Source organism: Chanodichthys erythropterus, chromosome 22 (genome assembly GCF_024489055.1).
Source record: "Chanodichthys erythropterus isolate Z2021 chromosome 22, ASM2448905v1, whole genome shotgun sequence".
In the NCBI taxonomy this organism is placed as follows: domain Eukaryota; kingdom Metazoa; phylum Chordata; class Actinopteri; order Cypriniformes; family Xenocyprididae; genus Chanodichthys; species Chanodichthys erythropterus.
In genome coordinates, this window is record NC_090242.1 from 34452959 (window position 1) to 34478234 (window position 25276).

A 25276-nucleotide genomic window follows, 5' to 3' on the forward strand; every position below is an offset into this window, starting at 1 on the left:
CGTTTTCCGGGTTGAACGACATGTTTCCTGGAAACGGTGTGCAACAGGTTTGAGATGCGTTTTCTCTTGTTTGGTGGATGTGTCAGAAATGTCAGCCCAATCAGCGGCAACCTGTATATAAACCACGCGGTATTAAAGAGACATCTCGCACACTGGGTATTAATGTAACATATAAATACTTTACTTATATATTTTGCTGTTGTATTGTGAAGGTACACTTTAATAAACTTTTCTATACTCCTCTGATTATATAATGGTAAATATTACAATATCAAAGCACAACAACAGTGATCAGCATTAATGATAAGCCTATTAAACAATACAATAATATAGATCATAACAGTCTTGGAGGTAAGAAGTGGATTATCCTTCACCTGAAATGTTTGTCTTTTCATCCTGAAATGCAAGGCAAGTGTTGTATCAAAATAATTAGAAGATTCCACAAATCCCTTCACTCGATTGGGATGTTCTCTTTTATTCTGGACGGCAAGGGCAGTGGCTGTAACATCGAGGGTACTTTGCAATATTAAACATGTATTTATATCGACTTCATCAGGCTCCGAAAATTCTTCAAAAAGAACACAAAGATTGGCCTTCTCAGTTGCCATAGTTGCAACGCTTGCATCATCACAACAGGGTGTTCAACGTTTTGCAACGTTTTGTCGGGGCTGAACGCAGCCCTGCTCGGACAGAACTGGAGTTTTTGAGTTTTTAATGCACTTTTTTTCTTAACTCTCACATCTTTTTAAACAATACCATCTCACTTTAAAATAATGCCAAGATTTATATGAAAATCAGCAACATCCGTAACATGCAACAATAAAGCGAAAAAATTGCCAACTCCTTAGCAGGTAATTGAAGTTTGAATTTTTCTCAAATTAAACATATTTGATGAGATATAGTGTTTGTCTATATCTCAAACTAGATAACGGGGCTGCGTTCAGCCCCGACAAAACGTTGCAAAACGTTTTTTAAACGGAAACGGTGACGCGTTGAACACCCTGTTGTGATGACGCAAGCATTGCAACTATGGCAACTGAGAAGGCCAATCTTTGTGTTCTTTTTGAAGAATTTTCGGAGCCTGATGAAGTCGATATAAATACATGTTTAATATTGCAAAGTACCCTCGATGTTACAGTCACTGCCCTTGCCGTCCAGAATAAAAGAGAACATCCCAATCGAGTGAAGGGATTTGTGGAATCTTCTAATTATTTTGATACAACACTTGCCTTGCATTTCAGGATGAAAAGACAAACATTTCAGGTGAAGGATAATCCACTTCTTACCTCCAAGACTGTTATGATCTATATTATTGTATTGTTTAATAGGCTTATCATTAATGCTGATCACTGTTGTTGTGCTTTGATATTGTAATATTTACCATTATATAATCAGAGGAGTATAGAAAAGTTTATTAAAGTGTACCTTCACAATACAACAGCAAAATAAGTAAAGTATTTTATGTTACATTTATACCCAGTGTGCGAGCTGTCTCTTTAATATCGCGTGGTTTATATACAGGTTGCCGCTGATTGGGCTGACATTTCTGACACACCCACCAAACAAGAGAAAACGCATCTCAAACCTGTTGCACACCGTTTCCAGGAAACATGTCGTTCAACCCGGAAAACGTAGCAAAACGTTGCGCACCGGTGTGAGCTTGAACGTGCCCCGGATCTTATCTTGGTTGTCTCTAATAAAGGTAAGACATGAAGTTTCCGCCAGTAGAGGGCGCTGGTGCAACCGAAGCAATGACAAACATCAGAGTCTAGGAGAAGAAGAGAAGTGAGCGAGGGAAGGGAACATAAACATGTGAAGTGGAACACAGCCGTTCTTTCTACTCTGAATCTGCTGTTTTTGACTGTGAGTACATTAATTTTTTTATCATTTATTAGGAAAAATCTAAATCCAAACAATTAAACGAGTTAATTTAGTGAAACAATCAGAAATTAATCGAAATGAAGCGACTGATGTACATTACAGCTGAGAAACTCGTTACTGACTATTTTTTTTCACAGAACAATTTGTGATGCTTATGAGTTGTGTTTTTTAGTAGGCTACCCTCACCGCCCGATGAGGATGAAATTATTGTGTTAAATAATCAAAGGACACTTCATCAGTCTCTGTAATGTCTGTGAAACAGCTCAAACATATTTTCTTTCAATGTCAGATGAATCACAGTCAGTGAAACTTGAGTGACAGATTTAACAACTCAATCAGATTTTGCATAGGAAAATAGATTACTTGTATACAGAGTCATACTTGTATATGAGTAACAACCCATAATAATTATATTATTAGGAGAAACCACAATTTTGACCACAATTTTACACCTTCAGTCAGTGAAGCCGCTCGCACAGCAGTTCATGAGTTAAAATGCTGGGGAATATTCCCATCTTCCCACAGGGGAAGCAAGCAGAAGGAATTACTGCAGGAGAAACTACTGACATACTATTGTAAAGATGGAGATTAAAGAAGAACCCTGCAGAATAAAAGATGAAGATACAGAGGAACAAATAGGTTGGTGTTTTCCTTCATTCTCTTTAATGACTGATGAGGAACATTATATTGAAAACTGACAAATAACAATACATCTGGAACTAGATACTAGTAGACTCAGTAGTAAACTATATTTTGTGTTTCTCATTTGTCCTTTTTAATTTAATATCTTGATTTTAGACCAGATGGAAGTGAATGAAGACAAACACCATAAATTCACAAATGAAGATGGAAAACTGACATATAAAAATGAAGATAAACAACATCTCTTTAAAAATCCTCATCATTTAAAAAATGAAAATGCAGTCGTTTCAAAGACTGAGGAGAATTTCACACAAAAACAAGTTGGAAAATCTGGAGTCAAAGGATCTTTCACCTGCTCTGAGTGTGGAAAGAGTTACACATATAAATCACACTTTGACAGACACATAAGAGAACACCCTGGAGAAAAACAGTTCACCTGCTCTGAGTGTGGAAAGAGTTTCACACAGAAATCAAACCTTAAGACACACATGAAAATTCACACTGGAGAAAGGCCTTATACATGCTCTCAGTGTGGAAAGAGTTTCATTCTGAAGGGATCATTTAATGATCACATGAGAATTCACACTGGAGAAAGGCCTTATACATGCACTCAGTGCGGAAAGAGTTACACATCCAAAAGCTCTCTCAAAGAGCATCTGCGCTCTCACTCTGGAGTGAGATCATTCAGCTGTGATCAGTGTGATAAAACATTTGTTTATAAATCATATTTAAAAGCGCACCTTAAAATTCATACTGGTGTGAAACCTCATAATTGTTCTTTTTGTGGAAAGAGTTTTTTACAAATGCATGCTTTAAAAGATCATGAGAGTATTCATACTGGTGTGAGACCTCATGTTTGCTCTGACTGTGGGAAGACCTTCATTTCGCTCAGTGCCTTAAAAATACACCAGAGATCTCACACTAGAGAGAAACCATACAAATTACAGTGGAAAGAGTTTTACTCAAATATCTCATCTACAGACAACAGGAAATAAATTTGCTAGAAGTTGTCTAAGTTCATATTCGGATCCATCACTTATAAGTAAAAAAAAAAATTTGTCATTCAGATTAATCAAGCTGGATAATTTGTTAGTTTGTTTGTCATGGGGAACCATTGGGAAGGTCAAAAAAATAATAGTTTAGAAAACTAATGTGTTGCCTTGACGATTTGTAAAGGGATGTGTTTTGTTTCTTTGAGAAGTTCAATTATTTTCATTTAATTGTGCATATAAGGCTTTTCTTTAAAAGTGGCAAAAAATGGTCTATTAAATCATAATCCATGTTTCAAACAACTTGTTTTAATTGTTTAGATGTGATGTATTAAGATACTGTAGTCTTTTTTTGCATTGAAATCACTGAGAAATAAGAATGAACATGTTGTGTTAATGTTAATTTGTTAATTTTTTCCAGAGCTGTACCCATTCTTTTTTTCTATGTATATTTAAATAAGTGGTTCCTCTAACATGAACTCTGACAAACATCACTGAGAGAAGATGAAATTGCTCAGGAAAAGTGAATGTGTGACAATTCAGCAGTGTACATACTTGTTTTACAGCTGCTGTTTAGTAGTTATGAAATAAGGTTTAAGATGAAATTGTAACTTACACTGTGGTTATACTTTGTATTTTGGTTAAAGGTTTGATTAAAAAAGTAATAAAATGGAACTTGTGTTTTAAGCTGATTTTGTGTCGTCTCAATCCTTTGAATAATTTACTTGAGCTTCTCTACATAAATAGTTTGGCAGCGCCACACGTTCCAGATGGTGCCATTTGCTTTCAACCACTTGAACTTGATATTGAGTACATTATAAATTAATTTTTCAAACCATGTTTTTGTCTTATCCTGAATCACTACATTACGCCTATAATAAGTGTTTATATTCGTTAATAGGAGAAATCTAAATCAGACAACTTGCATTGAGCTGCTCAGACAGAACTGGACTTTGAGCTTTTAATTCATTTTTTTATTTCTTAACACCCACATTTTTAAATAATACTTACCAAAATCAAGCTAGATAACAGATGTTCTCTTGGTTGTCTTGTATCTAATCTATGAAGGTTAGACATGAAGTTTCCGCCAGTAGAGGGCGCTCGTGCAACCGAAGCAATGACAAACATCTGGGTCTAGGAGAAGAAGAGAAGTGAGCGAGGGAAGGGAACATAAACATGAGAAGTGGATTTTGAATTCTGCGGTAAATCTGCTGGGGGTTTTTTTAGACTGAGTACATTCATTATTTTATCATTTATTATGAGAAAACTAAATACAAAAGTCTTCACGAGTCTGTCCAGTTGTTACATTATGATCGTGAAACGAAAACTTGTTATTGAATTACTCCAGGAGAAACTACTGACATACACATACACATACTTTTGTAAAGATGGATTTTAAGGAAGAACCCTGCAGAATAAAAGATGAAGACACTGAGAAACAAATAGGTTGGTGTTTTCCTTCATTCTCTTTAATGACTGATGAGAAACTTTAAGATGAAAACTGACATATAACAATACTGAAAATAGATGAGTGGGGGTTCAATCTTCAACTGGCTGGCGGCAGCAGCCACTGACAGGTCACATGACCTGGTGGCAGCTGTCAGTCTTGATTCTGGCAGGTCTGTCAGCGGTGGCTGGCAGAGTGTAACGCGTTCCTTATTTCTATCGTTGCATGGAAATACATAATTGTATTATTATTAATATAATCTTATGACTCTATTCTTTTGTATAATACACGTTTTAGATGGGTTTATCTCAATTAAAGCAGTAAAATGACCGTGATCTCAACTGGTGGAAAATGACGCATAGCCCAGCCAGCCACTGCTGAGACGCGAGTATAACGCGCTCTCTAATCACTCTCGCTGCATGGAAATACATAATTTTATTATTATTAATATCATATTATGACTCTATTCTTTTGTATGGTGGACGTTTTAGATGGGTTTATCTCAATTAAAGCAGTAAAATGACCTTGATCTCAACTGGTGGAAAATGACGCTCAGCCCAGCCAGCCACTGCTGAGACGCGAGTATAACGCGCTCTCTAATCACTCTCGCTGCATGAAAATACATAATTTTATCATTATTAATATCATATTATGACTCTATTCTTTTGTATGGTGGACGTTTTAGATGGGTTTATCTCAATTAAAGCAGTAAAATGACCGTGATCTCAACTGGTGGAAAATTATGCATAGCCCAGCCAGCCACTGCTGAGACGCGAGTATAACGCGCTCTCTAATCACTCTCGCTGCATGGAAATACATAATTTTATTATTATTAATACAGCTAATTTTATGACTATATTCTGTTGTATGGTTGGCGTTTCAGATGGGTTTACCTCAAATATATATACAATCTACTTTCTGTCCTCTGATTGACAGTACATAGCCTACATATGAAGTATGTGTAAGGCAAAAATGTACTGTACTGAAGCAACTTGATTATTCATATTTATACACAATTTTTAATGCTAAAAATTACTATTACTAATAAACTACTTTTTTCGTGTTAATGTAAGTGTCAAATATAACACAGCATGCTTTCGGGGAACATTATATTATGATTGATTTTCAAAAAATTGAGCTATAAAAGCCTGATGTATAAATATGATGCTCAACAACAAAAACATGCACATACTTTTGAGTATCATATTTCATACACACATGCACTGGGACTCGTGATTTTTATTTATACTGTACAAACTGTACATCCTCCCATATATATATATATATATATATATATATATATATATATATATAATTAATGAGAAATGGACAAATAAATGTTACCCAAACGCCTGTTGTTTACATTAGCATTAAAAAATGTAAACATGTATTTTATTATTTTTAACATTAAAAAAAGAGGCATGAATAAGTAGGTAAATCAAAGTTGCTGCATTCCACAAAATTTTTATCTTACACTTACTTACAAGCTAACACTCAACAACAACTTTTTAAACATGCAAATCCCCTCCAAATATTGTAAATATGTGAAACATATTTGTGAAACAAGTTTTCTCAGAAGGTGAGCAGATTTACAGGTGGTCATGTTGCTTATGCTGCCCGTGACCTTAAAAGAAATGAACAAAGTCAATGTATCTAAATATTTACATCAAACACACCTTTTTAAAATGAAATCAAGAAATGAGACCTAAACTTCCCCACAGCCGCTAAAATTATTGTATCCAGATTTAGGATTAATGTTGAGAAAGGGTCGTATTATTAGAATAATTCACGTTTTAATTGCCATTTTTATGCTATATATTATTGCATAACTCGTGTTATTACAAAACATAAAATCGTCACAACAACGTCGCATACAAATTAGAATGATTTCTTTGGAATGACAGGCAACAGTGGCTGGATGGTTGAGCGTCCAGAAGCATATAGCAACCAGTTGAGATCACGGTCATTTTACTGCTTTAATTGAGATCAACCCATCTAAAACGTCCACCATACAAAACAATACAGTCATAATATGATATTAATAATGATAAAATTATGTATTTTCATGCAGCGAGAGTGATTAGAGAGCGCGTTATACTCGCGTCTCAGCAGTGGCTGGCTGGGCTGAGCGTCATTTTCCACCAGTTGAGATCACGGTCATTTTACTGCTTTAATTGAGATAAACCCATCTAAAACGTCCACCATACAAAAGAATAGAGTCATAATATGATATTAATAATAATAAAATTATGTATTTTCATGCAGCGAGAGTGATTAGAGAGCGCGTTATACTCGCGTCTCAGCAGTGGCTGGCTGGGCTGAGCGTAATTTTCCACCAGTTGAGATCACGGTCATTTTACTGCTTTAATTGAGATAAACCCATCTAAAACGTCCACCATAGAAAAGAATAGAGTCATAATATGATATTAATAATAATAAAATTATGTATTTTCATGCAGCGAGAGTGATTAGAGAGCGCGTTATACTCGCGTCTCAGCAGTGGCTGGCTGGGCTATGCGTCATTTTCCACCAGTTGAGATCACGGTCATTTGACTGCTTTAATTGAGATAAACCCATCTAAAACGTGAATTATACAAAAGAATAGAGTCATAATGTTATATTATTAATAATACAATTATGTATTTCCATGCAGCGACAGAGATATAGGGAACGTGTTATACTCTGCCAGCCACCAGAACCTCTGACAGACCTCCCATAATCAGACTGGCAGCTGCCACCAGCGCCAATGGCAGGTCACGTGACCTGCCAGAATCAGACTGGCAGCTGCCACCAGGTCACGTGACCTGTCAGTGGCTGCTACCGCCAGCCAGCTGAAGATTGAACCCCTACTGAAATAGATACTAGTAGACTCAAACAAGATTTGTGCTAAATTAAGAATGAACTTTATTTCTTTATTTCTCATTTGTCCTTTTTAATTGAATTTAATATGTTGATTTTAGACCTCATCGAAGTGAATGAAGAGAAACACCATCATTTTACAAATGAAGATGGAAAACTGACATATAAAAATGAAGACAAACAACATCTGATTCAAAAACTTAATTTCAAAAGTGAAGATGGAAATGCAGTTGTTTCAAAGACTGAAAAGAATTTCACACAAAAACAATCTGGAAAATCTGGAGTCAACGGATCTTTCACCTGCTCTGAGTGTGGAAAGAGTTTCACATTTAAAACAGCCCTTAAGCGACACATGAGAATTCATACTGGAGTTAAACCGTTCACATGCTCTGAGTGTGGAAAAAGTTTCACAGATCAAACAGGCCTTAAGAGACACATCAGAATTCACACTGGAGAGAAACCGTTCACATGCTCTGAGTGTGGAAAGAAGTGCAGGCTCCAATCAAACCTTATAAGACACATGAGATCTCACACTGGAGAGAGGCCTCATACATGCTCTCATTGTGGAAAGGGTTTCATTCAGAAGGGAAACTTTAATGATCACATGAGAATTCACACTGGAGAAAAACCGTTCACATGCACTCAGTGCGGAAAGAGTTACACATACAAAAGCATTCTGAAAAAACATCTGCTCACTCACTCCGAAGTGAAGCCATTCAGCTGTGATCAGTGTGGTAAAGCATTTGGTTTTGAAACAAGCTTAAAAGCACACCTTAAAATTCATACTGATGTGAAGCCTCACATTTGTTCTTTTTGTGGAAAGTGTTTTTCATTACTGAAATGTTTAAAAGTGCATGAGCGTATTCATACTGGTGTGAGACCTTATGTGTGCTCTGACTGTGGGAAGACTTTCATTACGTCCAGTGCCTTACAACAACACCAGAAATCTCATACTAGAGAGAAACCATACAAGTTACTGTGGAATGAGTTTTACTCAAATATCTCATCTACAGTCTCATAAGAAATACATTTTCCTGCAGTTATCTAAGAGAGCAAATTTTATTTTCAGATGCATCACTTACAAATAATACACTTGAAAAAAAAAAATGACATTCTGATTAATCAAAAGCTGGATAATTTCTTTAAATTAGTAGTGAAGTTTGTCAAGGGGAAGGTAAAAAAACTGGGGAAGGTAAAAAAAAAAAAAAAGGTTAGCAAACTAGTGTGTTGCCTTAAAACTATGATTTGTAAAGGGATGTGTTTTGTTTCTTTATGGATATTTTCATCAATTGTGCATATAAGGCTTTTGTTTAGAAGTGGCAACAACAGTCTCTATAACAATCCATATTTCAAGCAGTTTGTTTTAGCTGTTTAGATGTGATGCATTAAGATGTCGAGGACTTTTTTTAAGAATGAAAAAAACGTTACTATATACAGCTCTAAAAAAAAAAACAGAGACCACTCCAAGTTTAGAAAAATTAATGTTAAGTGGTCTTATATATATATATATATATATATATATATATATATATATATATATATATATATGTTTATATACATACTCATTGTTTGTCTATATATATTTAAAGAGGTTATTCCTCTAATATGAACTCAAACATCACTGAGAGAAGATGAAATTGCTCAGGAAAAGTGAATGTTTCTGTGGCCATTCAGCAGTGACTTTTGTATTACAGCTGCTGTCTAGTAGTTATGCAAAGTTAAAGATTAAGTTCTAAGTTACACTGTGGTTATACTTTTTTACTAATTTTTGTTAACAAATATTACAGTTTTTTTTTGTTTGTTTTTTTTAAGTAATAAAATGGAAAGCTGATTTTGTGTCATCTCTCTGAATAACTTTCATGAGCTTCTCTATATGGCAATAGTTTGGCAGCACCACAGATGTTCCTCTAGATGGTTCTGTTTGCTTTTTATTTCAACCACATGAACTTGGTGATTCTACATTGGGTACATTATGAATCCATCTTCCAAACCGTGTTTTTATATTATCCGGTGTTTCTCAACAAGGGGTCCATGGACCCTTAGTGGTCCTTGACATAATGCCAGGGGGTCCTTATAAAATATCTCAATATTATTTTTTGTATATTTGACATGTTCCCATAAAAGATTATATATTTGTATAATGTTATTGACGATATGACTAAATAGTCAATTTGTAGTCAAGTCAACAAGCATATAATAAATTATACTTGATTGCATTTGGTTGTCACAAAGACATTAATGATACCAATGAGCTAATTTTATTCTGGGGTCCTTGAGGATGGTTCCAAATATGCCAGGGGTCCATGACTCAAAAAAGGTTGAGATTCACTTTCCTAGTGAAGGAGTCCAGAAGGTATCCAATTTCAAACTCCTTAGCAGATATATGAAGTCTGAATTTTTATTCCAAATCAAACATATATGGGGATATAATGTTTATAATCTCAACCAAGATAAGAGCTGTCTAATCTATGAAGGTTATAATTTAATAGGGATTGGTTTCCGCCAGTAGAGGGCGCTCGTGTAACCGAAGCAATAACACACATTCAAGTCTAGGAGAAGAAGAGAAGAGAGCTAGCCAGCGAGGGAAGGGAATGTAAACATGAGAAGTGGGACACTTCATTAATTCTTTTCATTTTATGTAATTAAGACCCGGAAAACAGATTTTTCAATGCATGTAAATCATATCTAAAGTAAGACCAACATAAAAATCAGTTCGAGGAGTTGAATTGATTCTTAGCAATTAGAGTTCTTCATGAGAGTTTAAATGCTGGGGAATATTCCCATCTTCCCACAGGAGAAGAAGAAGCAATCAGGAGGAATTACTCCAGGAGAAACTGCTGACATACTATTGTAAAGATGGAGTTTGAGGAAGAACCCTGCAGAATAAAAGATGAAGATACAGAGGAACTAATAGGTTGGTGTTTTCCTTCATTCTCTTTAATGACTGATGAGGAAAAGATTAAAAGTGACACATCCTCCCGAGATCCAGGCATGGACTTTTTCCCTCTGTATAGACACTGTATTACATACATTTCACAGTTTTAAGTCTGGATGTCCTGTAAAGAGCACATTTAGGGCTTTTCAGAGATCCCAAATGTTTGGAGGTTTCACAACTCCCTCTATTTGGTCTTTAAAAATAAGTAACATTGACTGAATTATCGAATTTAGAACACTTAAGGAAATATGAAAAAAAAAATTGTATCATTTATATATGAATTATTTAAAAAAAAATGTAAATAAACATTTGTAGAAGATGTATTTACAGCATGTTTATCTGGCATTTTGGGGAGACACAAGAAGTCAATAGGGAAAGAAATTATAGATCAATATTCCTATGAAATTTGAATTTGAGATATTTTTACTCCCATTATTTTTTTTCATTACATGTTGCCACAAGATTAGAACATTAATATGCAAATAATTACATTGTATAGAATTTATGGCAGTTTTACACACACATTCCAAAAAGTAAAATAGTATAACAAATCATTCTGTTACATCTTACATAACTTTAGTGAAAATCATATTTATACAAAGTTTGGTTAAAAATGGCCTGAACCCTAAAAATGTATTGGTAAATAAAAAAAAATAAAAAAAGGTTTTGCCTGTACATGCCATTTAAATCCCCTTTTATTTTCTTAATAACTGAGTCTTGTTGTCCTCTACAGATATGCAACAAAATATCTTCATACACCCACTCGATCGCATTCCTAAATGACCATAGCTCTCACATATTAAACCTTTGACAAACTCACACCATAACATTTGCCGCAGCTGCTGACCCAGAGAGTCAGAGTTATTGATAGGTATGAAACAGCTTCAAAAACAGTCTTTTCAACTGCAAAGTGTTGTTATTTCTAGGTTACAAATATTCAAATGATCAATTGCTGAGATAAAATTTTATAGCTTGAATATAAACACTGATGATGTTTATGGAAGCGATCAATATAGAGCAAATCCTTTTGAAAGCAACTTGGCGCTTAGCAATGAAACAAGTGATGTATTTATGATTGAGTCATTGAATCATTCATTCACAGATTTTGTAAAATAATTCATTCAGAATAATCAAACATTTTAAATAGACTGCAGCAATTAACATTTTGTCAGAACCTCAAGTAAATTACATGTTATTTTGTTTAGTTGTCTGATCTTTGATTCTCAATTCATCCAGAATCGTGCAGCTCTAGTTTCTCCAAACAATGTAATGACATAAAGTCGCACACACAAAAAATCTCTTATATATCTGGTTCTCATGAGGATATAACAATACATTTAAAACTAGATACTAGTGGACTCAGTAGTAAACTAGATTTGTGCTCAAGTAAGAATAAACTTAATTTCTTTGTTTCTCATTTGCCTTCTTTATAGACCTGATGGAAGTAAATGAAGACAAACAGCATCATTTCACAAATGAAGATGGAAAACTGACATATAAAAATGAAGATAAACAACATCTGTTTCAAAAATATCATAATTTCAAAAATGAAGATGGAAATGCAGTCGTTTCAAATACTGAAGAGAATTTCACACAAAAACAAGCTGGAAAATCTGGAGTCGGAGGATCTTTAATCTGCTCTGAGTGTGGAAAGAGTTTCACATATAAATCAACCCTTAACAGACACATAAGAGAACACACTGGAGAAAAACTGTTCAGCTGCTCTGAATGTGGAAAGAGTTTCACAGATAAATCAAACCTTAAAAAACACACAAGATCTCACACTGGAGAGAGGCCTTATACATGCACTCAGTGTGGAAAGAGTTTCAGACATAAAGGACACCTAAATGACCACATGAGAATTCACACTGGAGAAAAACCGTTCACCTGCTCTGAGTGTGGAAAGAGTTTCAGACGCAAAGAAGAAGTAAATGTGCACATGAGAATTCACACTGGACAAAATCTGTTCACCTGCTCTGAGTGTGGAAAGAGTTTCATTCAGAAAGGAAATCTTAAGAGACACATGAGAATTCACACTGGAGAAAAACTGTTCACATGCACTCACTGTGGAAAGAGTTTTGGTTACAAAAGCACTCTCGAAGATCATCAGCGCTGTCACTCTGGAGTGAGATCATTTAGCTGTGATCAGTGTGATAAAACTTTTGTTTTGGCATCAAGCTTAAGAGCACACCTTAATGTTCATACTGCTGTGAAGCCTCACGTTTGTTCTTTTTGTGGAAAGAGTTTTACACGACTGCAAAATTTAAAAGAGCATGAGAGTACTCATACTGGTGTGAGACCTCATGTTTGCGCTGACTGTGGGAAGAGCTTTGTTATATCAAGCAACTTAAAATCACACCAGAGAGTTCATACTGGAGAGAAACCGTACAAGTGCTCACACTGTGGAAAAAGTTTCAACCGATTATCTCATCTACAGACTCATAAAAAAAAGTGTTACCCGAAGTGTCCTAAATTAATTTTCCAAGGTTAATTTTCAGATCATTTTCAACCACAAAATGGCGACATCATCTGAGAGAGAAATGTAGAAAAAATGACACAGGCATGGTGAGAATTGTTGGAAATTAAGAGGGAGGTCTCAAAATGCTCCAATTTTAGATGGAAATGTTTATTTTATGTTTGGGAGTAAATAGTGAAAGTAGATAGCACCATCAATATTTTGTACAAATTAATTCTGTTAGTCTGGCTGTTAAGAGGTGATGCCTCTATTATTAATTTCATTCGTAATATGTATACTTTGTATTTAGATTTTGTTACAAGAAAAAAGAAACAAAACGTGTACTATTTGAGTGGCTTAAAGGGATAGTTGCCCAAAAATGAAATTTGTAATTATTTACTCACCCTCAAGTTAAAACCTGTTTAAATTTATTTGATCTGTTCTACACAAAGAAAGATATTGACTACCACTTGTTGTTTTTCATTTATTTTCTTGTCAGAGTGCAACAGAATGCTTTGTTCACATGTTAAAATCACAACAATTTTCTCCTGGGGGAGGATGCCCTCAGAACATTATGCACCTCCCTACAACAATTTAGCTTGTCAAAAAGCTTTTTCATCGCTTTTGAGTTTGCAGGTCTGAGCCCGAGAGTGGCACACCCAGTGTTTCTGATGCACACCCAGAGTCCATTGTGAAAAGATTTAGGGGAATCCAGAGAAATCTCAGTCCGTGTCAGGCAAGGCATCAAGAATTGCAACTCAAATCTCTGTTACGCAAGGAGAAAGCTATATCTGTTCAATGCAGAGATGCTGCCTCCTCAGAGATGTAGTTGCCAATGAAGAGATGCAGTTCTCTTGGCCCAAGCTCATCTCAAATAACATTGGAAATGTGTAATGTGATCTGAAGAGTCCACCTTTCAGCTTGTTTTTGTTTATCTAAACATGAAACTTAATAAATAGCCTACCTATATCTGCTTTAAAAGCTGTGAGAATCTCTTCTCTTGAAACCAAAATTTACCTATCAGTTCCAAGAAAAAATTACCTTTAAAGAATAAGAAGTTTAAAATAACAACAATATTAATGGAGTCAGATTAATTATATTGGAGTCAGATAAATAACATGTAGCATGCATGTCATCCTTCAACTGATGTTTGTTCAAATAATTGTTATTATTAATTGTTTTAAAATAGCAGTGTAATCGTCCAGCCTTACAGTAAAAACTCAAATAAAGAAATTGCTGCTAAATGACCATTTGAGCAAAACATTTTCACCTGAATAATCCAGAGTAATTGTAAATGTGATGATCATCTGCTAAATGAGCAACAAAAATCACAATTCACACCTTCAGTCAGTGAAGCCACTCCCACAACCGTTCATGAGAGTTTAAATGTTGGAGAATATTCCCAACTTCCCACAGGAGAAGAATCAGCAAGCAGGAGGAATTACTCCAGGAGAAACTACTGACATACTGTTGTAAAATGGAGTTTGAGGAAGAAACCTGCAGAATAAAAGAGGAAGATTCAGAGGAACAAATAGGTTGGTGTTTTCCTTCATTCTCTTTAATGACTGATGAAGAACATTAAGATATAAACTTTGATCATTTGGGGCTCTCTGAATTTCTTTTAACTTCAAATTTTTTAGACCTGATGGAAGTGAATGGAGACAAAATACATCCGTTTCAAATCCAGATGGAAAATAAAGATGAAAACACAGTTGTCTCAAAAACTGAAAGAAATTTAATCAAAAAACGAGCTGGAAAAACTGGAGTCAAAAGATCTTTTACCTGCTCAGAGTGTGGAAAGAGTTTCAATAATAAATCACACTGTAACGTACAGGATTCTTCAGGATGAGGATTCACACTGGAGAAAAACCGTTCACATGCACTCAGTGTGGAAAGAGTTTCACATGTAAAGAAAACTTAAAAGTGCACATGAGAATTCACACTGGAGAAAAAATGTTCACATGCACTGACTGTGGAAGGAGTTTTAGTCGGAAAAACGTTCTCAACAATCATCTGCGCTCCCACTCTGGAGTGAGATCATTCTGCTGTGATCAGTGTGATAAATCATTTGTTTTAGAAAAAAACTTAAGAGCACACCTTATAGTTCATACTGGTGTGAAGCCTCACATTTGTTCATTTTGTGGAAAGAGTTTTACACTACTGGAACAATTAAGAGTACACGAGCGTATTCATACTGGTGAGAGACCTTATGTGTGCTCTGACTGTGGGAAGAGCTTCACTACATCCACTGAATTAAAAAAACACCATAGAGTTCATACAGGAGAGAAACCGTACAAGTGTTCACACTGTGGAAAGAGTTTCACCCGATTATCTAATCTATTGGCTCATAAGAAAAAGCATTGCCCAAATGTGACTAAGTGATCAAAGTTCATGTTCTGTTAACTTTCAGTTAAATAAGGTTTTTGTTTTTTTTAGGGTTCCTATGCTATATGGACAATGTGGAATTTTATTTTAGTGTATATGAAAAATATTTCACTATTCTGTTTTCCTCGATTCCTACTTTAATTCCTAAATAAATTTGTCATACAAGTAGAGTGTTTTTTATTATTATTGTATCAGGGTTACAAATTCAAGCAGGTGTGAATTTCCACTTGCATTAAAGGAATAGTTGCCCAAAAAGGAAATTTGGGAGAACATGTCTAGGCCATTAAGAGACAATTAACTAAACCCATCTTTTTTGATATACAGATATGTTATAAAAAAATGAAAGTCAAAGGTTAAACAGTCTATGAATGTCACTCACCAATATTAAGCTTTCCTAATTAAAAACAAAAACAAACTATTATTCTATTGCTTTTATCATATCTTAAGCAGATTGTGTGTGGTTTTGATCCTATCACAAGTTTGCATTAAAGGATTAGTTCACTTTCAATTTAAAATTTCCTGATAATTTACTCACCCCCATGTCATCCAAGATGTCCATGTCCTTCTTTCTTCAGTCGGAAAAAAAAATTAAGGTTTTTGATGAAAACATTCCATATAGTTCAAGTTCAAGTTCGGTTTATTTCTAGAGCACATTTAAAAACGGCCAAAGGCCGACCAAAGTGCTGTACAACAATTAGAAGAGGAGTGTACATAAAGTATGAAAGAAACAGTTAAAAGACAAAGAAACAGAAGGCAGAGAAATATAGACACTATATACACACATATCTACATATACACATATATATACACATCCATATATATATACACATACATACACACCTACGTATATATACAGATATTTGCACGTACACACACATGTATGACATACATGATATATACATACGCATACATACACATGCATAAATACACATTATATACACATATATAGACATACACATACATGCATAAACATATACACATACATAAATACACTCAAATACCTACATATTATATACCAAATGCGAGAGAGAAAAGATGAGTTTTAAGGCATGATTTAAACTCAGATAAACTGGAAGCCATTCTGACAGAGTTTGGAAGATTGTTCCAGAGCGTGGGGCCAGCCACTTCAAAAGCTCGATTTCCCCTCGTCTTTAGACGGGTTCTGGGGATCTTTAAGAGTAGTTTTCCCTCCGATCTCAGTTCTCTCACAGGAGTGTAAGGGTGAAGAAGATTGGTCAGATAGGAGGGAGCTAGATTATTTAAAGATTTATAAACAAGTAGTAGGATTTTATATTCAATTCTAAACTGGGTAGGCAACCAGTGTAGAGATCTCAGGAGGGGCGTAATGTGATCGAATTTATTACGCCTCTTCAGAAATCTAGCTGCAGCATTTTGAACTACTTGTAATCTAGAGATTTGGGTCTTTGAGATCCCGTAATAATATAGTGGCATATAGTGGACTCCACTGGGGACCAAATGGTTAAAGGTCAAAATTACAGTTTCAGTGCAGCTTCAAAGAGCTCTACAATATCCCAGATGAGAAATAAGGGTCTTATCTAGAGAAAACATTGCTCATTTTCTAAATTAAAAAAAAAAAAAAGATATATGTTTTTAAACATAAATGCTGATCTTGAATTAGCTCTCTTCTTCTTCTTCTTCTTCTTCTTCTTCTTCTTCTTCTTCTTTTTCTTCTCTATTAGAATTCCAGCGGCGTAGTGTATTACTGCCCTCCACAGGTCAAAGTTTGAACTAATTGTTAAATACTTGCACTAGCATATTGTATATAACAATTTAGTTCAAACTTTGACCTGTGGAGGGCAGTAATACACTATTTGGAATTCAAATTTAGAAGAAGAGAACTAGTTCAAGATGCGCATTTATGGTTAAAATCTATACATTTAAAAAAAAAAAAAATCAGAAAATGAGTGATAGTTTCTCTAGATAAGACCCTTATTTCTTGTCTAGGATTGTGTAGAACACTTTGAAGCTGCAGTGAAACTACCATTTTGACCTTCAACCATTTCAGCTTCTCTCTGAAATGAGAAAGGAATGTATCATCCTCTGACTAGTCTTCCTATTATAATGCTGTCATCAATATATAGAAACTAGGCCTATATCTCTATTCATATCTATATAATTGAAATGGTTTCGTTATACCCTGTAGTTTTAGCAACACGTGGTTTTAGTTAGGCTAAATCTTAATCTGATTTGCAAACGATGACTTTGTCTCGATTTTCACACATTCACACGTTTTATGGATGTCTGATTACAGCAATCAACCCTCATTAATATTCTTTCAGCTCCTCTCACTGAATTGAATATTCTTATTGCGTTTTGCTTTTCTTTATGGGAATGTAATGATTTGACTGAATGGAAATGAATGAGGCAAGCATCCGTTTCAAAAACCTAATTTCACAAATGAAGACTAAAAAGAATTTCATGAAAAAAGTGTAAATAGTTTCATAAAGGAATGTGAATGTGAGAAATGACACAGATAAAGATATATTCTATTTAATTCTGGAGTTTAAAAAAATATAGGTTCCTCTTAACTTTTCAAGATCTTGGCATCTCTTTGAATGAGCAACTTTCACACTGCTACGACGCATTACCTGTTAAGTCTGGGATACACTGCACAATTTTTGTCTGTCCCAGATGAAAGATTGCCATCGTGAAACAATCGTGGCGATTTCTGTGATCATGGCTCTTAATCGGTGGTCCTATGTCGTACAGTGACAGCGGTTCTAAGACGGACCCGTCTGCAATAAAAAACCTGCTTTCAAACCCTCCCATGTGTAAGCTATAAAATGTTTTATCCGATAGAAATTGTGAGTGAGGGGGCCTTCAAATATTATTGTGGATAATTGGGTGCTTTGAAGTAAAAAATCTTCTCAAAAGTGGCGTTTTTATCAGAAATGAGCTCTATATTTCCAGCACTGTTAAACTCAATTCTTCAATTCATTTCAGAGAGAAGATGAAAGAATATTAATGAGGGTTGATTGCTGTAATCAGACATTGATTAAATGTGTGAATGTGTGTAAAATGCTCCTGCTTTCAAAACACTTTCAAATTCAATCACTTCAGTCAGTGTGCTTTCAAACGCTCCAGTGCATATCTGATGAGTAAGGTCCGCCCTCTGGTCCAAGGATGGTAGCCAATGGCGTGGTAGAAGGGTTCCTGCATGTTGCTGTCTTCTTTTGTGCAGCAATACAAGATTAAATTAAATAGATTTTTTCACAAGTATTACCTGCTTTTTAATCATCATCACTATTATCATAAAATCATACTGACCGATTTAGCTTCCTCTAATGGTAACTTTACATAATCACGCAGTGGTTTTCCCACAGACACTTAGTTAGAATAATCTTACCATAATCAGAGTGATCTACTAATTAATAACACATGGTTAATCAGAATAACATCAAACTCTAGAGCAGGAGCTCTATTTACAGATTCCCTGAACCTTTTGAGCAAAAATGGACAATACTGCATCTAAAATATAATACAATATTAACTTCTTATTCATTGAACTGGTTTATAAAATCAGTATCACATTTGCACTTGTGCTATTTGGGACAAAACACCAGTTGTGTGATGCTCACTGCTCGTGTGATATTGCTTATTGTTGAAACATTTTTTATGACTTAAGACATTTAAAAAGCACAAGTTTTGTTCCTTTATTCTTCTAACAAATTACATGCAGTGTTAGTATAGATATAATTAATGCAATTCATCACATTTTAACAGGCAGACTATCTAAATTCATTTGTAAAGAATATGGATGGAGACAACTAGTTTCACTATACTCCACAAAATAAACATTTCCATCTAAAATTGGAGCACTTTGACTCCCAAACTATTTGCTTGAAAGTGATGGATCTGAACATGAACTTTGCTTATTAGGAAACTTGGGGCAACACTTTTCCTTATTAGTCTGTAGACTAGAAAATCAGATAAAAATCTTCCCACATGAAGATCACTGGTGTGGCTTTTCTTCAGTATGAACTCTCTCGTGAATTTTCAAGGTTCCTGACCGAGCAAAACTTTTTCCACAGTGTGAGCACTTGTACGGTTTCTCTCCAGTATGAATTCTCTGGTGTCTTTTTAAGTGGCTGGATGAAGTGAAGGTGTTCCCACAGTCAAAGCATATATGAAGTCTCAAACCAGTATGAATACGCTGGTGTTGGTTTAAGTGACTGGATGTAATGAAGGTCTTCCCACAGTCAGAGCACATATGAGGTCTCACACCAGTATGAATATGCTGGTGTTTTTTTAAGTCACTCGATGTAGTGAAGGTCTTTTCACAGTCAAAGCACATATAAGGTCTCACACTGGTATGAATACTCTCATGCAATTTTAAATACTTCAGTTGTGTAAAACTCTTTCCACATAAAGAACAAAAGTGAGGCTTCACAGAAGTATGAATTTTAAGGTGTTTTCTTAAGCTTGATTCCAGAACAAATGTTTTATCACACTGATCACAGCTGAATGATCTTACTCCAGAGTGACAGCTCAGATGATCTTTGAGAAAACCTTTGCACCTGAAATTCCTTCCACACCGAGTGCATGTGAACGGTTTTTCTCCAGTGTGAATTCTCATGTGTGCATTTAGGCCTCCTTTCTGAATAAAACTCTTTCCACATTGAGTGCATGTATAAAGCCTTTCTCCAGTGTGAACTTTCATGTGTTGATTTAAGTGTGGTTTATATATGTAACTCTTTCCACACTCAGAGCAGGTGAAAGGTCTTTCAACTCCAGTTTTTCCTCTTTGTTTTTGTGTGAAATTCATTTCAGTCTGTGAAATGTTTTCAACTTCATTTGTAAAATGCCATTTGTCTTCTTTCACTTCAGTTGGGTCTAAAATCAGCAATAAATTTTAGTTTAATTCAAACAAAAAGATTAAAAATTAGAAACAAGAAGAAAATCAGGTAGCCCCAAATTATTTAAATCCAGTTCACTACTGAGTCTAATGTTCCTCATCAGTCATTAATGAGAATGAAGGAAAACACTGACCTGTTTGTTCTTCTGTATCTTCATCTTTTATTCTGCAGAGTTCTTCCTTAAACTCCATCTTTACAATAGTATGTCAGTAGTTTCTCCTGGAGTAATTCCTCCTGCTTGCTGCTTCTTCTCCTGTGGGAAGATGGGAATATTCTCCAACATTTAAACTCTCATGAACGGCTGTGGGAGTGGCTTCACTGACTGTAGGTGTGAATTGTGGTTTTTGTTGCTCATTTAGCAGATGATCATCACACTTACAATCACTCTCAATTACCCAGGTGCAAATGTTTGTTCAATAGTCATTTTGAAACTATTCATTATTAATATTTTAACTTCAACTTTCAACATACACAACTCTTTGTCATAGAGTGATTAAAAACCATAGTGAGCTAAGCTTAAACCATAAATGGCCATCAATTTAAGATCATGAAGGTTTTGGGAAACACAGCCCTGGGTAGAGTTTCCCAAAAGCACCGTAAGCCTATAGTTGATCATAGACCATTGGTGGCAATGGTTCTATAATCAACTTAGTCTTACAATGCTTTTGGGAAACTCTACCCTGGTCAGTCTAGCTCCATCCCAAATTAAACACACCTGAACCAGATAATTCTTCAGGATTACTACAGATTTGGTGTAAATCCGGGTGCACACTATGTGATTTATAATATTCCTTTACGAAGGTTGCTTGTCAAACTGTACAAACATGATCCTCGTGTCACACTGTGGGTTCTCAGCTGTCATTTAAGTCAGACTGTACGACAGTCAAGACGCATTAAAAATGGAAGCGGTCATGAAAACTTGTCCGGAGTATTACATAATCAACCCATACACGTTCAATGACTGTGAGCTGCATTACATGCAGGACTGAAATGGTGGCTAACAAATATATCTCTAGCTTTAATTTTGATCACGGCTTGTCTTGAAAAACAGAGACAATTTGACATTCTTCGTAGGAGAAGTCACACTGAAGGATTGTGCGCCAAAACTTCTGACACTGCCAGAATTTCATCTGAGGAAAAATTTGTTTGCAATGGTCATTAACCGCCTGTCTGTGAACATGTCAAACTAGCGATCAAAGACTACAGATTTTAGGCTAGGATTATAGGAATTTTTTAGGATTTACAAAATTTGTCTCAAACGACCAAATTGTAGCCAAAATTGCACAGAGTGAACCCGGCTTAAGATGGTGCTAAACTCTGAAGAACACTGGCCCTTCAGGATGTTAGTGCAAACACTTTCTTGTAACATCATTCAGGCTATAAATAATGACAAACATCTATAGCCTACTTCAACGGTTATTTCTTTATGTTGCTTAATCTATAACTTTGTAACTTTGTAAATTAATTTGTAAAGAATATGGATGGAGACAATAGTTTCACTATATTTACTCCCCAACATAAACTAAAAAAGCATTTCCATCTAAAATTGGAACATTTTGACCCCCATATTATTTACTTGAGTGTGATGGATTTGAACATGAACTTTGCTTATTTAGAAAACTTGGCGCAACACTTTTCCATATGAGTCTGTAGATTAGATAATCAGATAAAACTCTTCCCACATGGAGAGCATTGGTGCGGCTTGTCTCCAGTATGAATTTTCTCATGATCTTTCAAGGTTCCTGACCGAGCGAAACTCTTTCCACAGTGTGAGTACTTGTACGGTTTCTCTCCAGTATGAATTCTATTTAATGTATGAACACATTAAATAACAGTAGGCTACAACCCACCAAAGAGATGTAGGCCTTTGTCTATCCCTCACGGACTCGTTTTCATTCCTATTAAAAATCAAATATGGCGCTGCTGTGAAAAAGGTCTATGTATGCTGCAGTGATCATGTATTTGTATAGGCTATGCCATAACAAGTTACTGCAAAGTCATCACCATTGAGCTTCATTTAAAAACATTTAAAAAATATGGTTGAGTAAACATGTAAGATAATTTAAGATCTTAAAATGGTTTCATAAACTATTTGCTAAAATAGCTACAAATTAATTAAACAAACTATTACTTTATTGCCTTTAACATTTTAAGCAGATTTTGCGTGGTTTTGATTAGGGCTGCACGATATATCGCATGAGATTGTCACGCGCAATTCATCAATAAAGCCGGTTCCCTGATTACCGCTAAATCTCCATCACCTGCTTTCAAATGCAGCGGCATTTAATAGACAGAGCCGTAGTTCAATGAAAAGCCACGCAATATCGCGTTCATATCGCAGATGAATCGCCTTCGATAATGAACGCGATATTGCGTGGCTTTTCAGTGATCTACGGCTCTGTCTATTAAATGCCGCTCCATTTGAAAGCAGGTGATGGAGATTTAACGGTAGTCAGGGAACCGGCTTTACTGACGAAATGCGCGTGACAATCTCATGCGATATATCGTGCAGCTCTAGTTTTGATCCTCAGAATAACACACGAGTTTCTATTATAATAGTTTGGCAGTGCAACAGATTTTCCTCTAGATGGCGACATTTGCTTTCATTTCAACCACGTGATCTTGTTGCGTTCATCCACGGCAGGTGAAATGTTTTTCGACGCTCATGGGTTCAACGTGGTTCACGAAACGACACATTAATCTTATCAGACTGTGAGTACATTGACTATTTACTATGAGAAAACTAAATCTGAAAACATGTGAGTCAAAGTCCTTTCAGGCAAGTCACTCGGCCCTCATCTTTGAAATGATTCTCGGGCTGATAATATTTAGTCGCAAAAGTAGGTAGCTCGAGCATCAAATTCTCAGCTGTTCACCAAGCTTATGATTATATTTCATTTTGAAATCTAAGAACAGCTGTCTCAAATTTTGTTTCTAAACGCTCAAATCATGACAAAACTGCATTTTTTTCACAGTCTGAGCCAGCCAATGTGCAATTCGCAGTCCTTAAAGGATTAGTTCACTTTCAAATTTAAATTTCCTGATAATTTACTCACACCCATGTCATCCAAGATGCGTTTCTTCAACTAGGGGCACTTTTAGCCTTGTGAAGTTGAATAAAATAAACTTGTTCAAAAGTCATGTAACACATTCTCTTAAGTTTAAATAATTTCTCTAGTTTTAAGGTCTGTAAGAGGACAAACTTAGATTACAAGAGAAATTGTTAATATTTTACATTTTTTCCGACCTGCAATGAACAAATGTCATTTCCACCACATCTCAATATACAGCTATTATTTAAAAATAGAATAACTTATGCCACTTAAGAATTATCTAAGATCATTTTTGTAACTTTTACCAGTTTTTCCACAATGTACATTAATTATACATTTGCCAATGAGATAAAATCAACTGCCCTAAGGACCAAATGCTGAACTGTACACCTGTCACACTCTGAAATTTAATATTGTTTTGGGTAAGAGTTTATTAGAAAATAAATAACTATAATTTTTATATTAAGTAGAGCATTATCTCATAAATTGTGGATACATTTTTAATGTGTGATGAGAACTTTTTTAATAGTTTTTAAAAATGTGTGTGGTGATGGAAATGACGGGCGGTGGTGGAAATGACGGGCAGTGGTGGAAATGACAATGAGTTAATGTGAATGTAGAGAAACAGTAGAAATATTTATTAGAAAAAACTTAAAGTCTTCACACTCATTAAACTCAATTCACAGAATCACTAAACATAACCACACCTGTTTTAGCGTAGTGCTGAGTTTGATGTATAAAACAAGATTTGTCTCACAGATGAAAGTTACAGTGCATACTGTAAATAACCCACACAAATGATGGCAAGGCAAAAATATAAGCAATAAATGATGCATCAAAATTTCAACATTGTGAGATAATTATGAGGCTATATAATTGTGAGAGTTTGATACTGAAATGTTCTTATTGGTCTCTTGAATGAATACTTATCTTCTGTAAAGAGTAATTGTAAAGAACACCTGAAACTGTATCATTTAAATGGAGGTGTGGAATGTGGAAAATTTTGAGCACCTTGAATGCGTGAGTATGTTTGCATGTGTGTGAGAGAGAGCGTTTGACAGATCTGTCTCTTTTAAGTCTCTCCTTCATATTTTATAGGGTCAGCTTTTATTTTGTCCCTATAGGCCTGTGACCTTTCTTTTGTTGTCTTAGGTGGCATCTTAAAAATAGAAAAAAATGAAATCAATTAATATAAACGTAATATAATTTAGAAATAAAAAATCATAATATAATTATAAATATAAAAAGTATTGTAACATACACTATATTGCCAAAAGTTTTGGGACGCCTGCCTTTAGTGCTTATGAACTTTAATGACATCCCATTCTTAATCCGTAGGGTTTAATATGGAGCTGTTCAGCAAGGTTTAGGAGTGTGTTTATGGAAATTTTTGACCATTCTTCTAGAAGCACATTTGTGAGGTCAGGCAGTGATGTTGGCAAGAAGGTCTGGCTCACAGTCTCCGCTCTAATTCATTCCAAAGGTGTTCTATCACGTTGTGGTCGGGACTCTTTGCAGGCCAGCCAAGTTCCTCCACACCAAACTCACTCATCAATGTCTTTATGGTCTTACTTTGTGCACTGGTGCGCAGTCATGTTGGAACAGGAAGGGGTCATACCCAAACTTCCCACAAAGTTGGGAGCATGAAATTGTCCAAATTGTCTTGGTATGCTGAAGCTTTAAGAGTTCCTTTCACTGGAACTAAGGGTTCAAGCCCAACCCCTGAAAAACAACCCCCCACCATAATCCCCCT

General features: G+C 35.3%; 5 protein-coding genes across 8 annotated transcripts; 4 read left to right on the forward strand and 1 right to left on the reverse strand.

Moving 5' to 3' along the window:
* Positions 1-1789: 1789 nt before the first annotated feature.
* Positions 1790-4181, forward strand: LOC137013198 (gastrula zinc finger protein XlCGF57.1-like). 3 transcript variants are annotated; one of them, XM_067376843.1, is made up of 3 exons: positions 1790-1863; positions 2407-2520; positions 2680-4181. In XM_067376843.1, the coding sequence occupies exons 2-3, from the start codon at positions 2463-2465 to the stop codon at positions 3516-3518; spliced, it is 897 nt and encodes a 298-aa protein (XP_067232944.1). In that variant the 5' UTR covers positions 1790-1863; positions 2407-2462; the 3' UTR covers positions 3519-4181. The 3 variants fall into 3 exon arrangements, with proteins under 3 accessions (XP_067232944.1, XP_067232947.1, XP_067232945.1); XM_067376846.1 differs by having other exon boundaries at positions 1852-1863; positions 2685-4181; XM_067376844.1 differs by lacking the exon at positions 1790-1863 and having other exon boundaries at positions 2262-2520.
* A 490-nt stretch (positions 4182-4671) lies between these two features.
* Positions 4672-9572, forward strand: LOC137013193 (zinc finger protein 501-like). Its single transcript, XM_067376836.1, has 2 exons — positions 4672-4958; positions 7920-9572. The coding sequence occupies exons 1-2, from the start codon at positions 4901-4903 to the stop codon at positions 8837-8839; spliced, it is 978 nt and encodes a 325-aa protein (XP_067232937.1). The 5' UTR covers positions 4672-4900; the 3' UTR covers positions 8840-9572.
* An 810-nt stretch (positions 9573-10382) lies between these two features.
* Positions 10383-14583, forward strand: LOC137013184 (gastrula zinc finger protein XlCGF57.1-like). 2 transcript variants are annotated; one of them, XM_067376825.1, is made up of 3 exons: positions 10383-10508; positions 10613-10732; positions 12187-14583. In XM_067376825.1, the coding sequence occupies exons 2-3, from the start codon at positions 10675-10677 to the stop codon at positions 13242-13244; spliced, it is 1116 nt and encodes a 371-aa protein (XP_067232926.1). In that variant the 5' UTR covers positions 10383-10508; positions 10613-10674; the 3' UTR covers positions 13245-14583. The 2 variants fall into 2 exon arrangements, with proteins under 2 accessions (XP_067232926.1, XP_067232925.1); XM_067376824.1 differs by having other exon boundaries at positions 10389-10732.
* Positions 13292-15590, forward strand: LOC137012323 (gastrula zinc finger protein XlCGF7.1-like). The gene is made up of 3 exons (XM_067375445.1): positions 13292-13318; positions 14625-14743; positions 14849-15590. Exon 3 carries the CDS (start codon positions 15054-15056, stop codon positions 15588-15590), a length of 537 nt encoding a protein of 178 aa, XP_067231546.1. The 5' UTR covers positions 13292-13318; positions 14625-14743; positions 14849-15053.
* Positions 15591-19566: 3976 nt separating this feature from the next.
* LOC137013200 (zinc finger protein ZFP2-like) lies at positions 19567-20661 on the reverse strand. Its single transcript, XM_067376848.1, has 3 exons — positions 20604-20661; positions 19907-20426; positions 19567-19747 (listed from the first exon to the last, which is right to left on the reverse strand). Exons 1-3 carry the CDS (start codon positions 20659-20661, stop codon positions 19567-19569), a joined length of 759 nt encoding a protein of 252 aa, XP_067232949.1.
* Between the last annotated feature and the right edge of the window lie 4615 nt (positions 20662-25276).